This window comes from Perna viridis, chromosome 1 (assembly GCF_037379345.1).
Source record: "Perna viridis isolate PV_CMFRI_1.1 ecotype Kerala chromosome 1, ASM3737934v1, whole genome shotgun sequence".
Taxonomy (NCBI): domain Eukaryota; kingdom Metazoa; phylum Mollusca; class Bivalvia; order Mytilida; family Mytilidae; genus Perna; species Perna viridis.
Window position 1 is genome coordinate 32,123,537 of NC_142445.1, and position 16,590 is coordinate 32,140,126.

Genomic DNA, 16,590 nt, shown 5'->3' on the forward strand with positions numbered 1-16,590 from the left:
AAAATATAGACCCTTTTCTCCGGTTGCCTTATATGAAAATATCAGTCAAGCGATCAAACAAAATTTCAATGAAACTTTAATATATGCACATATGAATATTTTGACTGAGAATAATCAATTGAGGTGTTTCATTTTATGGTTTCTGATTTCTACATTATATGCCGCTTTACATTCGTTTCTAGTCTTTATTTTGAATGACCGAAGGAAGGGACATAACTATGAATGACAGAATGGCAGGTTCCGAGCAAAAAGAATCTAAAAATAAACATTATACACATTTAAGAAAAGTGCTTGAATAAGCAACATGTTTTCTTCGGCGGGTTACTTCAAAGGATTAAACTGTCCTTTTTTCTTGAGCGGCCTATGTGAAAGACCTTACTGTCACTTCAAACACTCAAAACCTGACGAAGGTACCGAGTTGATTTTGTAATTTTATATATTAAAAAATGTAACACTGTATTAAAGTTAATTCTTAAATAAAAAAATTGTCGTGAGAAAAATTATTGTGATAGTTTGTTATACACCAATTTGTATTGTAAGTGTTTACATGTAATAAGATACATCATTTGATAATCTTAGTTCTGTGTGTATCACACAATAAAACAGAACAAGAACAAAGAAATATAAGTTCTAAAACAGTTATATACAATTACAATATACAATGAACTGGTGTGCTTCACAATGCCAAATATTTATAAATTGTAGCATACCTTGCATTAATCCCTTTTGGAAATCAGCGCAGGAGATATATATTTTTTTCAAGTTGCTCCTTTACCTTTTTTACTTTTTATGTATTATTTTAGTTACTTTTTGTTATTTGATGTGTTTGTCTGTTTTCAATTTTGGGTCTTTGTCCCTGGATTACATTCTTTTGATTTCTGCTAGAATCTTGGTTCCCTTAATTACTCTTTGTGTTTTAACCACCACAGATAGTGGTCAAAACAAAATAATACCTCATGCGCAGAATTCTGAAAGGGATTAACCTTGCAAAGCCCTGCATTTGAAAAGAGGTACAGTAAGGTGGAGTTATTTTGAATAGAAATTATATCATGGACCCATGTAGGGCATGCCTAAATATAGGAGCTTGATCCCCTTCCTTCCTCTTAATGAGTCCTTTTGTCTATCAAGAGAACAAGAAAGATTCTTTCTATCATTTATGTTTAATTTCTTTCAAAATGTTTTACTTGCATCGAAATTCATTTACTAAGATTTAATTTTCATGTGATTTTGGTTTATCACTTTAAAATGCATCTTTTCAAAGATTGTACCCCTGCTATTCAATCACCAATAATTACTGATTATAGTATTGCAACATCTACATCAAAAACAAAGAATTTTGTGTGCTTGAAAAAGGGACAGCTAGATACTGGATAGGGTACATTTATACTCAATATATGAACAAATCATAAGTACATCATGATGAAGCCTAAACCACTCTATGAAGCATCTTATTTAGATGTGCATGAAGAAAGAATATTATTTTGATACATTTGTACCTGCAAAGGGAACTTGAGGGTATTAAATTTTGAAATCCTTTAAGCACAATTCCTTTCAAAAGCTCTAGATTTTGATGAATATTTATATGAAGGCTAGGTGTAATATGTACAATGTAGATGTCCATATAGAAGATAATTATTTAAGGATTTTTTTTTGAAAATTTGGACAAAGTTAAACAATTTAACCAACTTTGGGGCAGTTGGATTCTACCTGAACCACGAAGCATGACCAAGCATGGGGTTACTTAAGACATTTAAAACCAAAAGCACTTTTTTATCAATTATTTCTTTTTGTGAATTGGTATTTTTGATTAAGTTACATTATACTACTAGTATACTAAAAAGTTTAATAAAACAAATTAACTATCTGCCTGATACTTTTATTGAATAATACATATCAGTAGTTTAAGTCTTTATATAACCACATGGGGAAACCCAAATTAATTCAAATACAGACAATATTGGCATATAAAATGTTGCATCTGAAAAAAATGAAATAATGTATCAGAAATGTACAGAAACAATGTTTTAATTTTTTGAAATGCTGAGAACTTGTATAGAACCCAAACCGTAAATGTTCAGTGATAATTTTTGTGGTTCAGTGTCTTTTTAGCACTACATTGGGTGTGTGTGGGGGGGGGGGGGTGGGTGGGGTGGCCATTTGACCTGGAAGTGGTCAGTGAAACCTAAGCCACGTTGGAGTTTTTGTCCTTTTTTGACATTTTTTTACTATTTTTAATGTTATTTCTTTCAAAAATCTTCTCCTCTGACATTTCCTGAGCATTTGGAATCAAATTTAGTATGCATGTTTCTTAGGGTATTTTGTTTTAATATAACAAATGTAGGGATTTTTGATCCACGGAAAAACATGGCCCCTGTTACTAAAAATAGAACAAAGGGGTCTGTTAGAAAACCATTAGGTTTAGCCAAATTCTTTTTATTGCTGAAATGATCTTTATTATAAGGCCTACAAAAGCCTGGACCCAGGAATCAAAGTTGTGAGACGACTCCTTGTAAGACTTGTTGCCCTTGGAAGGTGAAAAATCATGTTTTTAGCAGTTTTCATCTTGAAAACTGTAAAAGATAGAATGAAATTTTCAATTTATGAATGATCTTTATGATAAATCCTACTGAAGTCTTCATTGAGTCAAAATTGTCAGACAGCTCCTTGTTAAAGTTATTGCCTTTGAAAGACCAAAAATTAACCTGGTGAGTGATTCAGGCTCCTGGGAGCCTCTTGTTTATTTTATCTTATGGGCTGCCCTGGCTTTTTATTTCTTGAAAAATTCAATCCTGCCATTTTATTTCTAATTTGATCCTAGCACCCCTCCATATAAACCAAATGGTATTTTCCTTATCTGTAATTTTACCCTGCTATTTATCTAATATTTAAATTTGCATGAGTCTATTAATTTTTGCTACCTAAAATATAGTACTTTCTGCAACAATTATATGCAATTTCTACTTTTAAAGGTAGCTGTGATATATTTACTTAAAAAGTTTTACTATCAAAGTTGACTCAAATGAAAAACTCTTAATAATGAAAGGATTTTAGCCATTTTTTTAAAATATAAATTCAATGTTGTATTACATAACAGTATCAATAATACTGTCTTGTTTCAGGAAAGACTCAGCCAAATAAAACTTCAAGTAGTTCCTATGCTGACAAACCATGGTCAGGGACTACCAATTCAACGGAATCATCCATAGAAACATTAAATGGCAAAACACTGGAGATAATTGATAAACCAGAAACTAGGAAAGTTATTGGTTATAATAAGTATACTGGTGATCCTATTTATGAGGAATTCAAACAAGAAAAGTATGAAGTTGAAAATCCAAATGAGAGAATTCTGGTAGGTGTCAATAAATATACTGGGAAACCTGAGTATACAACTGATCGGAACAGATCATCTAATGCGGCAACTGTTCCTGAATATAATCCTACTCCAATTGAGGAACTAAAGAAAAAGAATGCTAATGGGTCTCCAAACTGTAAAAATGGAAATTCAAGTGAATATGATCCTGAGGAAAATTTTTCTACTAAATCAATTACTGCCTCCCATTCATTTCCACTACATGTAGCAGCCAAAAGACTAGTTTCATATGAACCTACTAAAATTCGTCCAGCTAAAATTCCACGAAAATCTTCATATGAATTTGATATATCAAGATTTAGTGACAGTGATGAATGCCAACAGGTGGATGGTGATCCAGATGAAGAATACTCACCTATGCCAATTCAATCCATTGAAGAAAAATCATCAAACTTTTCATCTGAAGAAGTATCATCTTTTCAAGAAGATTCTAATGGCTCAAAAAAAGAAGATGCTAAGCAAACTGTGAAGAAAGATGTTAATTCATTGAAATACTTTGAAAATCTGTTGTTAAGCGATCCCAAAAAGTCATCATTTGAAGATATTGTTAAGAGCAAAATCACACCATCAGAGGAACCTAATGATGGTTCAGATGGGAAATCTTCAAGTTCTAAAGATAGTGATGGTCCTCAAAAGAAAAAGCGAAAGTACACAAAATCATTTGAACTTAGTGATGATGATGATGATTCCAAACCTATTAATGATAAACAGGAAGAAAAACAAGTAAAGAAAGACAAACGTAAAAATAAGGATTCACACAAAGAAAATGCAGAGAGTAACATATTTGAAAAGATATTGGGAAAGTCCTCAGAGAAGAACTCCAACTCAGAGAAAAAATCTAGCTCTGGCAAATTGACCAGTGATAAAGGTGGTAGTAAAAGTGATAAAAATAACTGTATGAAAGACAAAACTAAGGGCGAAAAAGTTCATTCAGAAAGTAAATACTCAAGTAAAAGTGAAAATGAAAAAGGTGATAATGTGAAAGAAAAACATTCTAGGAGAAGAGAAGATCATAAAAGTGAATCCTCAGGAAAGAAATCATCAAGTGATTATTCATTGAATAGTAAGCACAAACATTCTCATAGAGACAAGGATAGTCATAGAGACAAACATTCATTTAAACACAAGGATTCTAATCATTCTCATTCACACAAGGACAAACAACAAACTACTAAAATACACATAGAATCAGGTAGTCACAAAGATAAACATTCAAAGAATCACTCTCAGTCAGAGAGACATTCATCAAGTAGAAGTAAACATTCTGATCACAAGTCTCATTCTAGTAGTTCTAGACAATCTCATCATAAAAATTCTCATAGTTCAAGTGACTCAAAGCATTCAAATAACAAGTCCCAATCTTCAGAAAAGCTTCATTTATCCTCATCCTCAGAAAAACAATGTTCTAAGAGGAAATCAAGTAACTCTACAGACAGTGATAAATCTGTGACATCAAATGTACCAAAGGAAAAGAGATTATCTACAGAATATAAGATTGTAGATATAAATGTTAACTTATTTGGGGAAGATAGTGATGCTGAACCTCTTGATGATTCTGATTTTGAGCACAATCCATTGATTGATGAGGATGATCTATTTGATCAGGATCCTTATGATGAATGTCTCCAGATTTTCAAAGAATCTCAACAGGCACAAAAAGGGAAACCTACAGTAAACAAGCCAAAGGTATGCTTTATCTATTATAAGAAAACTTATTTCTAAAGATTATGTTAAAGTTACATGCATTTGATTTTTTTTTCTTAAACTGAAAAAAATACTTTTACTCCAAGCTTTTTAAGTTTGGTAACTTTAAAAGCCTGATGGGTTAAGTCATGGCTACTGTCCAAGTTAATAAGAAGATGACATGGCTACTATAAAAGTACAAGAGTGAACCATTTACATCAAAGTTTAACCATTGTTCATTGTTATAGTTCTTACATTACAGAAATCTTCTCCAGAGAAAAAGAAGACAGATGAACTCATTGTTATTCCCGGTAAAGTTAGAGTTGCACACAAGTCTAATACAACAGAGGTAATTAAACTTAAAGATAAAAAACTAATAGGTAAATATTGAAACTATTTTTAATGAGTATTTAAGTTCTACATAATGAAGAATGGTCAAAGGTTTTCAAAACTGGTTGAACGATAAAGTTTAAGTGAAGTCCTTTAGTTAGCTTGCTCATTTTTATTTTTTTATCCTTTTCACAGTTTTGATATAGATAATAAATGTTGACATTGTACTTATATATTACTACTTTATTTAAGAATTATGCAAATTAGGAATTAAGTGATAGGTGTACTTGATAAAATAGCAAATGCTCTTTCTATAAACCATAGCTTGATCTGTATTTAATAGAAGGTTGCTAAGAAGATAGTTGAGAAACCCTATTCTAAGTTATCACCAGCACAAGTAATGCATAATAGATTTATGGAGATGAGAAAGAAAGCTTTGGAAGAGGCAGCTAAACTACACTCAAATCAACATTCAACTTCCTCATCAGTAAGTTTGTCTTTAAGACCTTCTACCAGAATTGTAGGGATTAAAGAATTTCTGAATCAATCTCGGGTTTAGGTCATGTTAACATTGATCTAATGAATAGGAAACTTAGTACATGTACATGTATACAATTTACATTTTATCATTGAATTTTTGTCATGGATTGAATAGTAAGGTGGAAGAAATCATTGTTGCACCAAGTGCTTTATTGGTGTCAATGTTAAATGTACAGTCCACTGGGTTTTTCATCAACTTATGAAATGTCTGTGAATTGCTTGTTTCTTTAGTTATAAATGAAAACCTGTTATTTATGTATGATTGTATTTCTTTCTTTTTTTATCAGTCATCATCATCCAAGACCAGAGTAGCTCATAAACCAAAGTCAAATGAACAGGAAAAGCCAGAAAAGACTGTTATAACAACAGCATCTAAATTTCAGAAACGACAAGCCAGAATTCCAAATGTGGTATGTTAAATACTGGTAATATCACCAAAAAAAATTGGTATGGCAATGTAATCCTGGCAGTGGTGGGTGTTGGAGCTGTTAGCCTTAGATTTCTAGGAAATAGAGTGAATAGATCTGTATGAAATTGTACTATTAAGAGATAAGATTAAGGTTGATTTTTGGTTAACTGGTCCCAACTGTTAAGCATAAGTGGATAAAAACAGGCATTTTTAGATACATTTGTATGAACTGCATTCAAAATGTATTTTGACTTAATCAATTGGATTTATTATACCCCCAATTAAAGAATCACCTTGTTTGTCGGTCCCCCCTTTTGTCTGTCCATCATTCCATCCTTCTGAATTTTGTTGCAGTTATCTTGGCTCTTGTAACAATTCATCCTTCATTGAACTACATTAAATGGGAAACTGATTTAAACAAATGCTTTGGGCATAGAACAACTGTTATAATTAGGTAGGTTTCTTAAAGCATGTGAAGAATTTTCAAGGGTAGGTCATGTCATGTCCATCAGTTAACAGTCAGAATAAGAAAATTATGACAAAAGGAAATGTTTCTTAAATAATACTGATGATCACCCTACATTGGCTGTTTCATGATGGTGACCTTTAAACCTTTAAAGAAGTGACAAAAACTTGATTGCTGATACCGTGGTATGAGAAAAGTGTATTTGTTCTCAACAAAAGATATGGAATGTCTATGGAATTGTTCCAAAATATTCTATGCAACAATGGTCAGACTTGGATTGATTTTTAGGGTAAAGACTTGAGCTTTTCAGGAATTTGGGGTAAAAAAGGGGACCAGAATCATGCATTTTCCTGATGTCCAGACAATAATTTGACTATTAGTGAATGAATCTTTTTGAAATTGTATTACCAGGTGCCATACCACAAAAGGAAGACTAGGATCGATTTTTTGGGGTTGTGACTTGAGTAGGGCTGTAACGATACATTTTTTTCTCAAATGATACATATCACGATATTGGATATGTAGTATCACAATACATTTTAATAGACATATGTCTTTTATGGGCGCCACCATATTTTACAAAACAAAGCCGCTTATGCAGGACAGGAAATAATAAGTAAGGATTTGATCCATTATTCCATTTGTAATAAAACATTTAAGCAAAATTATATTTTTTTTTCTGCTTCATTAAAATAGTGCTAGCTATAACACTAATACCAATAAATTAATTTAAAAATAGCATTGTATCATTAGTATCGTAGGTGGCCATGACATACCATGTACTGAATCATCCCAAAAAATACAGTGATTTCGGTACATATGGTGAATATGTTTCCCCCTTAGCCAATAAAAAAAAAATCTCACCCTAAAAAATCGTCTTTTTTATTTTTGGTGTGATTTTGAAAAAAATTTATTAGCCTCTTCATGAAAATCCCTGCCTGCAGTTTTTCAATCAGATTGCAGGTATCTCTTATGGTGTTTGAGTTATGTGGGGCCAAAGGGGACCACACATCAAAAAATTGACTTTTTAAATTTTTGGTGTGATTTTGAAATTTCTATTTTTTTTTTTTTTTGATTTCATAAGAAAATCCCAACCTAAATACAAGAAAAGTATGCTTACCAAATAAACCCTATCATTTACTGTTCTTGAGGTAATGAGGTACAAAGTGATCCATGAATGCTCCCTGCAGCAGACCTTTATACTTAAATTGAATTACAAAATTTTATGCAATATTGTGACCAAATGAGTTGTTGTATCAATAATGAACTCTAATTCCTTATGATTAGTCTGCCAAAAACTAATTTTGTGTCCAAACTTGCCTCATGTGTGGCTGCAGTTGTATCATGCTGTGCTCAGCGAAGCTTTTTATTATGTAAGTTAAAGTTTTTAACTATCATTTTATGTAACATGTATATTAAAATTATTTAGATGAAATAGGCAAATTAATTGAGTCATTACTTTAATTTGTCTAACCTCTTAACTGTTTTAGTCCAACTTAGTCAGACCTCAAATTCCAGCTGAGTTTGGAAGTAAAGTACCAACAAACATCAGACAGAGATATTTGAATCTCATTATTGATGAATGTTTGAAGCTATGTGACCAAGAAGAAGAAGCTTTTAAAAGGGTATTGTTTTCTGCCATTTCTCATAACTTCATGAGCTAAAATGTTTTGATAAAGTATTTGAAACATTACAACACACTTATCATTTTCTGTTGTGTTGGTGTGAGCAATATTACTGTGTTCGAAAAATTGATAAACAAAGTAAAAATTTATGAAAATCACAAGTGTGTAAAATTTCCAGATTGTGCCTACTTAAACAAAATTCATGTAAACTTTTATAACAGCTTACTAAAGTGGTTCCTCTAAATGCATTTTGCAGTTATAAAGCTTGATTATGGAAACTTTGTTTGAAACTGTATGTTTCTTAATTCAGGGTCAGGAGGAAGAAATGGCTGTCTACAACAGAAGTAATACTAAAACAATTTACCTCAATGTTGCCATCAATGCAATAAAAAGACTGAGAAATGAAGTAGCAGAGAGCTGCCCCTCTACATCTAAGCAGACCAAATTAAATGCCATGCAGTTATCTCATGAAGCAGTACTAGGTGGCAAGAATGCAACTAGAGCAACATACACTGTCAAAAGATCAGGACAGAATACTAAAATTATAGAAAATTTTAAAGGTACATCCCTTATACTTCGTAAAAGAGCTTAGTTAGATGCAACTTGTGTCATGCTTGTTAAAGTGATTGTAAAGGTAAATCAAAGACTGAAAGTTTTTGAGGTTGCTATAACTAACAGAAACATCAATTTGTCCTTAAAATGCCTCTTAAAAGAAAATTTCTTTCTTACTTTTTTGTTTGGTGAAAAATAATCAGATGTAGCCAGAACAAGTCAAATAGTTCTAAAATTGGTGAAATAACAAAATTAAATTGGAAAATGAATCCATTCATATACTTTTCATTTCATGTCTGTGTTTTTATCAAATCATTTTTATAAGAAGATTCAAAGAACTATATTGTATGTAGTGAGGCAATTAAAACATTATCCTTTGTCTTTGGCAAACTTTTTAGATGTACATTTAAATGACACAAGTTGAACTGTCAATGAAAATAAAAATTAATTTTGACCTTTGAATAACCCCATACACAATTATATTACATGTACCCAGTATATAATACAAATTAAGACTATGTCATATTTTATATGGTAAAGTGAATTATATTTTCTCATAAGTATAAGTCAGTTTCAAAGAAAATTGTTTTCTAGTCTTCAATATGCTGAATATTATGGTGGTCAAGTATCACATCAACACCCATCCAAATGAAATTTTACTAGTAAAATAATTCAAACTGTAGATAATGCGTTAACCATGGTTTCTCTTGATTTTACTTTTGTGAATAAATTATAATTTACTAAGTTTTTTTGAAATCAGGATAAAATTAAAAAACACATAATATTTTTGTCTCTTATTAAAAAAATTCTTATTTTAGGTGCAGAGTTGTACAGTAGGTTGTCAGAGTATATCCTAACTGATGATCAGTTGAAAGACAATGGTTTTCCCAGGCCAAACCCAGATTGTCCAGGATCAGCTATTATCCATAAGGATGTCGGCTACAAAAAGAATGATAGATGTAAGCTTATTATAGTATAGCCATTTTACATGTATCTATATTCAGATAATATATAGTTTACAAGAGATGTCATCAGTTTGAAAAACTTTTCTGATGTACCAAAGCTTAAAAATTCATACTGGAGCATAGAGTTATGTCAGTTCATATTTATTTTGTGTATTTCCAAACTTGCAAGACAGGTTATAAATTTCTATAATTAATTAGTTTTAAGAATTATTTTTTAAATTATGAAATGAAAAGTACAATTTTTTATTTGAAAGAAAGTTTTGTACAACATAGAAAATTGCTCCAGGAAAAAAAAATTTTAGGACAAAGACACTATTGATTTAAGAAGAAAAAAAATGCCAAAGTACATGTTTAGCTTAAAAGTCTATATTTTGTCTTCAGATAACTTCTGTGGAAAATTGTTTACTGTACTCAGTATAAGATGTAATATCAAGTTTTTTTATTTCTTCATTTCAGTGCATGAGAAAATTTGTGTAAGATGTGGAAAGAAATTTATTGTTTACCCAAGTGGAAAATATGCTCGACAGGAGGAATGTGTCTATCACTGGGCAAAAGCTTGGAAGCGAAAAGGTTTGTTTGATAGAGCAACTGTTATGGATTTGTGTTATAAGCCATATGCACTGTCGCATGCAGTCTTTTTGCAAAAACAGATTGAAACTCTTTTTCAAGAAAAAGAATTCATTTGGTTATAAAAAATAATGTTGTCAAATTCTAAAACACAAGATTAAAACTTTTTTTTATAGAGGAGTTTCTTTTTTTTCAGTGAATGGTTTATTTGATAGCAGATACAACTGTTGTCAAGGAGACTCAAGTTCAGAAGGATGTCAAGTTGGCAAGGTAATATGAATTGTCTGTTTTATAGAGATGTTTACATTTACTGATTCTCTGTAGTTTCTACAAATTTTGAAAATTACACACTAGGTATTATAACCTATGTTAAAAGTAACAAAAATAGGATTTTTATAGATCATTTGATATGACCTAAATTATGGATTGTCATCAGTAGCATAAACAGATCTGTGTTTTAAAGCATTTTTTTATCATTAGAAGCCAATATGCACATTTTATCAAAACTTAGGAAGACAATATATTCAAACATTTTTTAAAATATTATCACTCTGCATAGCTGAAGATGAACACAGCTTGAGGTTTAAGTCTGCACTGGTCTAAAAATTACTCAGTTATATGGTGCCACATTCAAAGTGATATTTACCGTAAATGCAATATGGTACAAATATATTTTAAACTTTTGTATGGTACTTTTCCTTTCATTATATTTCTGTTTTTATTGTAGTGTCATGTTCATGAAACCAACAAGTTAGAGACACTTTCAGGTTATATGAAGACATTACCAACTTCACCACCAATAGATGGTGATTATGGTGTGTTTGCTATGGATTGTGAAATGGTCAGTTCATGTTATATACCAATTACATGTATATTCAAAAATTAAATCACTTATTATTTTAATTAAACTTCTTATCCACATTCTTGGAATTACTGTAATCTTCTGAAATTATTATCATATTTTATACTTATATTCTTTAATTTGTTATTCCACATATTCAAACCATGCTACATGATTTTATATACAAAAAATATGAGAAATATTTTAGTGTATCTTCATCAGTTGCATGATTGGTTATTGTATTGAAAGTTGTATTATTATTGATTAGACATGATACATGTATTTGAGAAAGTTAATTGATATAATCAGTACATGTATTCCTTCTATGTTGAGTAATCCATATTTTACTAGGTGTACACTACTGCTGGTGTAGAATTGGCCAGAATTTCTGTTTGTGATCAGGACAACACTGCTGTGTATGAAACATTTGTAAAACCTGATAATGACATTGTGGATCTTAATACAAGGTAAGGTGTAGTCCTTGATATTATCATTGTAGGCAGAGGTAGTTTTAAACATGCTTGAAGTAGTTATTGACAAATGATAAACTTAGAGTTACACTGTTGGTACAGAATACATAATCTATAAAATTAATTTTTTCTTTAGAAATAGATAATTATTGAGTAATTTTTATGTGACTTTACTATTAATAAACAAAATTATCGTAATTTCAGATTTAGTGGTATCACTGATGAAGATTTGGAAGATGTTACTACAACTCTTCGTGATGTTCAGGCAGTACTACTTAGTTTACTTAATGATAAAACAATTTTGATGGGTCACAGCTTAGAAAGTGATCTGACTGCTGTCAAGGTACCAAATAAAAATAATACAGTAGATTGTTCTGATGTATTTAAGAGTGAATTTTACAAGTTAAAAAATAGTGAATAGTAGTTAAGTACTATTACAAGTAAGAATATATCAAGTGGACATTCATTTACATAGTATCATCAAGTATCATCAAATTAGGGAAAAAATAATAATGCTTTGAAGGATTTATTCTTTTGTTTCCTCTTTTCATTCAGCAGGACATTGTAATATTCAACTATAAACTTAAAACATTGGTTTTAAATAAATTTACTATGAGTACAGATGAGTTTGTTTAGGGATAATAAAAGTTGGCAATTTTCATGTTGTCTTTCCAATACCATTACTATATGTTTATATGATCAAATATGTCTAATTCAGATGATACACAACACTGTAGTTGATACCTCCATTGTATTCCCACACAGACTGGGCCTGCCATATAAACGAGCATTACGAACACTAATGGCTGAATATTTACAGAAAATAATCCAGGATGATGGTATATAATGAAACTTAAATGACTTTTAAAAGTAAATCCCAACATCACAAAATGAAAGAACAATTACTTTTGCATTACTTCTTAAGTGCTTATTATATTATTAATAGATTTTTTTTCAAATTGGGAAATATTTCAACTTTATTAATATTCTCTATACATAGATTTATAATATTATCCTATTGCATTTGTCGAAACACTTCTTTCATAAACAAATTAGTTATAGCTTGTTTTACTTTAGGTTAACTACATCCTTAGTGTTAATTACATCCTTAGTGAGGTCATTATTTACTTTTATTCTTTTAAGTAATGACTTATCAGAATTTATGTGTCAACTTTTATTTATTTTTTCAGTTGGTGGTCATGACAGTATGGAGGATGCTGCTTCATGTATGGACCTTATGCATATGAAACTAAAAGATGATTCCAGGAAGAAGAGGTGAAATTGTTAAGGAGGACTTCTAAGGATAGGCAGAGATTCAGGGATTATACATTTCATAAAGGAGAAAGACTCACATACATAATTAGTGATAATTAGTACCTGTCAATGGGGAATACAGTACTATAATTGTTAGTTATAGAAAATCATATGGAAAATAAATTCTATTTTCATGTATTGATACATGTTATGCCATTTCCGTTTACATTTGAGATTATGTTCTGAAATCTTGAACATGCTGAATCTTAATTTTCTGACAGTAACAGGCTTGTATAGGCAACAGGGTCACACTTACCATGAAAGGTTAGGAAACTTTCTGATATGTGCAAGGCCTCCATACAGTAGCCTACAAGGTCATTAAATGTTCTGACAGTGCAAGGCCTCCATACAGTAGCCTACAAGGTCATTAAATGTTCTGACAGTGCAAGGCCTCCATACTGTAGGCTACAAGGTCATTAAATACCCTGACCATGCAAAACTTACCTATGGTAACAATGAGGTCATTAAACATTTAAGCTTGGTATCATAGTGTAACATTGTCACATCAAAAAGGGATTGATAATGTTTTGTGCCTGTCTGTGGTTTCACAATCCCTGAACATACATGTATAAAAAGAAAAACATATTGAGGAATTTTTTTTTTTTGCAGCATGTGCTCTTAATCTGTATGCCCCATTATTTTCTGTGTGGGGAGTCAACTTATGGACCAGTATAGATCTATGGAAATCATTCATATAAAATATGGAGGTTGTATGTAAAATTCATAAAATTGAACATAAAACATTGAACATATCTTTAAATTACTGCTTATATTTGACTCAATAATTTAAATTTGGATGTGTTTCACTTAAATTGTTTTTTTGACTTACTTACTAAACTTTGAATATTAGATTAAATCATAATGAATGATTGATATATTTTTTTAACCTCAATAAATGTGGCACACATTTGTAAATTTCTTGCTTAATATGTGTTATGAACTGTGCATCTTGTGGTTGGGGTTATTCATTCAGACTAAAACTATGACAATTATTTCTGAAATTACTCAGTTTTTGTTTACACAATATATTGATATTTTATGGTACATTTAACAAAAAAAGTAACTAGCATAAAAATTTAATTTAAAATTTCCAGATGCAGGGTTTACATTTATTTAGGTTTGTTTGGTAAACTTTTTTTTTCGGTTTTCTTAAAAAGAACTGTGTAAAGTACTTTAATTCATGGATTAGGGTAGAAACACAAGTTTGTGGATTCTTGAATTTGTGGTTTTGAGGTTTTCAGTATACATATTAATGGAAATTTCCTTTTCAATGGGATCCAAATTTCATAGTTTGGCCTATCAAAGAAAACCACAAAAATTGGTACCCCACAATAGTACTTTCACAGTATTTGTTTTCACAAATTTTATGTTTGATATACATTTAGAAGATAATCCCATCCTCAAAATTGTATTTAATATCAATTTCCAAGTAAAATTATCCCTAATATCACTTCTAAAAAGTGTGTTTATTGTAAAAGTATTAATGAGTAGTATTCACCAACAAAGGTGAATTAGTTACGGTAAGTTGTCACTAAGTGATGCAGTTGTCTATTTACCGGTAGTTATTATTTTGTTTGTCATTTTTATTTCCCTTACAAAGTCTTTAAAGTCCATCAGTTTCTGTATAATAGTTAATGCTTTTCCTCTGAAACCTAGAAAGCTGTAAAGCGTATTCGAAGATGTGGCAAAACGAGTGCAATATGATTCATCAGAGCTAAATGATTAAACTTTGTATTTTCAATAATGGTAACAACAAAATTACTGAACACTAGTCCAATTCATAATCAAGTCAAGTCCACAATTAATCTTGCAAAATAGATATTACACCACAGGAGCTGCTGATTATTCCTGAGATAGGTGGTTTATCAGCAAAATTTGTAATTCACTACCTGTTGTTAAACAATTTGTATTTGGGCAATTCCAGGTATAAATGTGGTAGCCATTGAAATTTTTGAAATACTCAAACCAACTGGTTTTTGCTTACACTTATATCACATTTCAGGAAGTCAGCTTGAATTTCCTGCTTTTTTATTTCATTTATAGTAACATGTCTTTAATAATGAAAGGACTAATTCACAGCTATTTTTTGCATATTTTTCTTGCTTGCACGCATAATTCATGAAAATAAATCACTGATAAAAATAAGTTTTTTTTTTTAACATATTTATTTTTTTGTAATGACTTCTTTAGATGTTTCTACTTCTTTTCTATTTTCACTTGGAAATGTTGAACTGGTAGTTATTAAAAGGATAGTTAGAACAATACCTAATATCTGCCATAAAAATAACAAGTTGTAGTGCTGCCTCTTGCTTAGTAAACTGCATTTTGTTACAGTAAATTGGGAAAAATAATTTATCAAATAAGTTATGTGCTCTTCTTATACTAATCTCAGGCTGCATGTTCACTATTTAAGATTGTGCTAAAATGTTGCAATATTTATGGAAAGTAATTTATATTTATATTTTTCTACTTAGGTTCAACCATTAAAATGCTAATTCACTGGCTTATAAACCTGTGCCAAATCATTGCATTGTATTTATAATTGTAACTATTATCATATGGTATTGTACGAGTCATATCATATGTATATTTCTATTTGCTTAAGTGCTCGACTAACTTATTGATGACAAGATTGTTATCAATTATGAAAACTGTCAGTATTGTCTGTAATTTACCAGATTTTTGAAATCTTGTATTTATTATTTGTACAATCTTATAGTATTTGATAGAATTGGCTGAACATCTGTTCAGTTTACAGGTTCTTCTTCAGAAGTTGTTCTCTGTTAGTTAGTGTCCTATAGTGCTGTGTATGTTTACTTCGTATGTTTACTTAGTTACTGTAAATAAAATTCATGTTCAAGTATGCCTTCTTTTTGTCAAATCTCCTGTGTGCGGCTCTTAAAAGGAAAAAAAAGGGGCTAGAATGCACTTATTGTTTTTTTTTTATCTGAAAACTAAGAGCGACCTTTTATGATATCTTAGAATCCCATCATAAATTGAGAATAGCTGTTGATAACACATGAGAATATTCTCAGAACTGTTTTAATTTGACTTTTGAAGATAATATACACTGTATAACATCAAGGAAAAAATAGACAGTTAAGTGTGAACTTTTACATTGTTTCATTTGGTTTTTTGGACAGTAACTGTGGTTTAAACAGTTTGTATGAAATTGTACCACCCTGATCTATATGACGATGAAAGGTAATGGGACACATTTTGGGTGTTGTGGCCCTAACTCTAATGGGCCCATACTTAGTATGAATTGCTTATTTCTTTATCAAAATTTTAATCTGATTTTATTTGATGAATCTTGAAGTTGTTTGATAAACAGAAAAAATTGAACCCTGTTATAAATTTGGCCCGTTCCAGGTTCTATAATTTAATTTTGTGAAAAAGTTGAATACATAAATTTGTCATTTTGAATCTAACCACGTTATTTTAAGTTTTGATTC

General features: G+C 30.6%; 1 protein-coding gene across 1 annotated transcript; it reads left to right on the plus strand.

The window, feature by feature from the left end:
• Positions 1-206: 206 nt before the first annotated feature.
• Positions 207-13,273, plus strand: LOC148628399 (uncharacterized). The gene is made up of 15 exons (XM_088586791.1): positions 207-410; positions 3,120-5,059; positions 5,319-5,405; positions 5,730-5,873; positions 6,214-6,336; positions 8,292-8,426; positions 8,737-8,986; positions 9,797-9,937; positions 10,400-10,513; positions 10,707-10,780; positions 11,238-11,351; positions 11,703-11,818; positions 12,026-12,164; positions 12,540-12,660; positions 13,012-13,273. Exons 1-15 carry the CDS (start codon positions 305-307, stop codon positions 13,098-13,100), a joined length of 3,693 nt encoding a protein of 1,230 aa, XP_088442917.1. The 5' UTR covers positions 207-304; the 3' UTR covers positions 13,101-13,273.
• Positions 13,274-16,590: the final 3,317 nt, after the last annotated feature.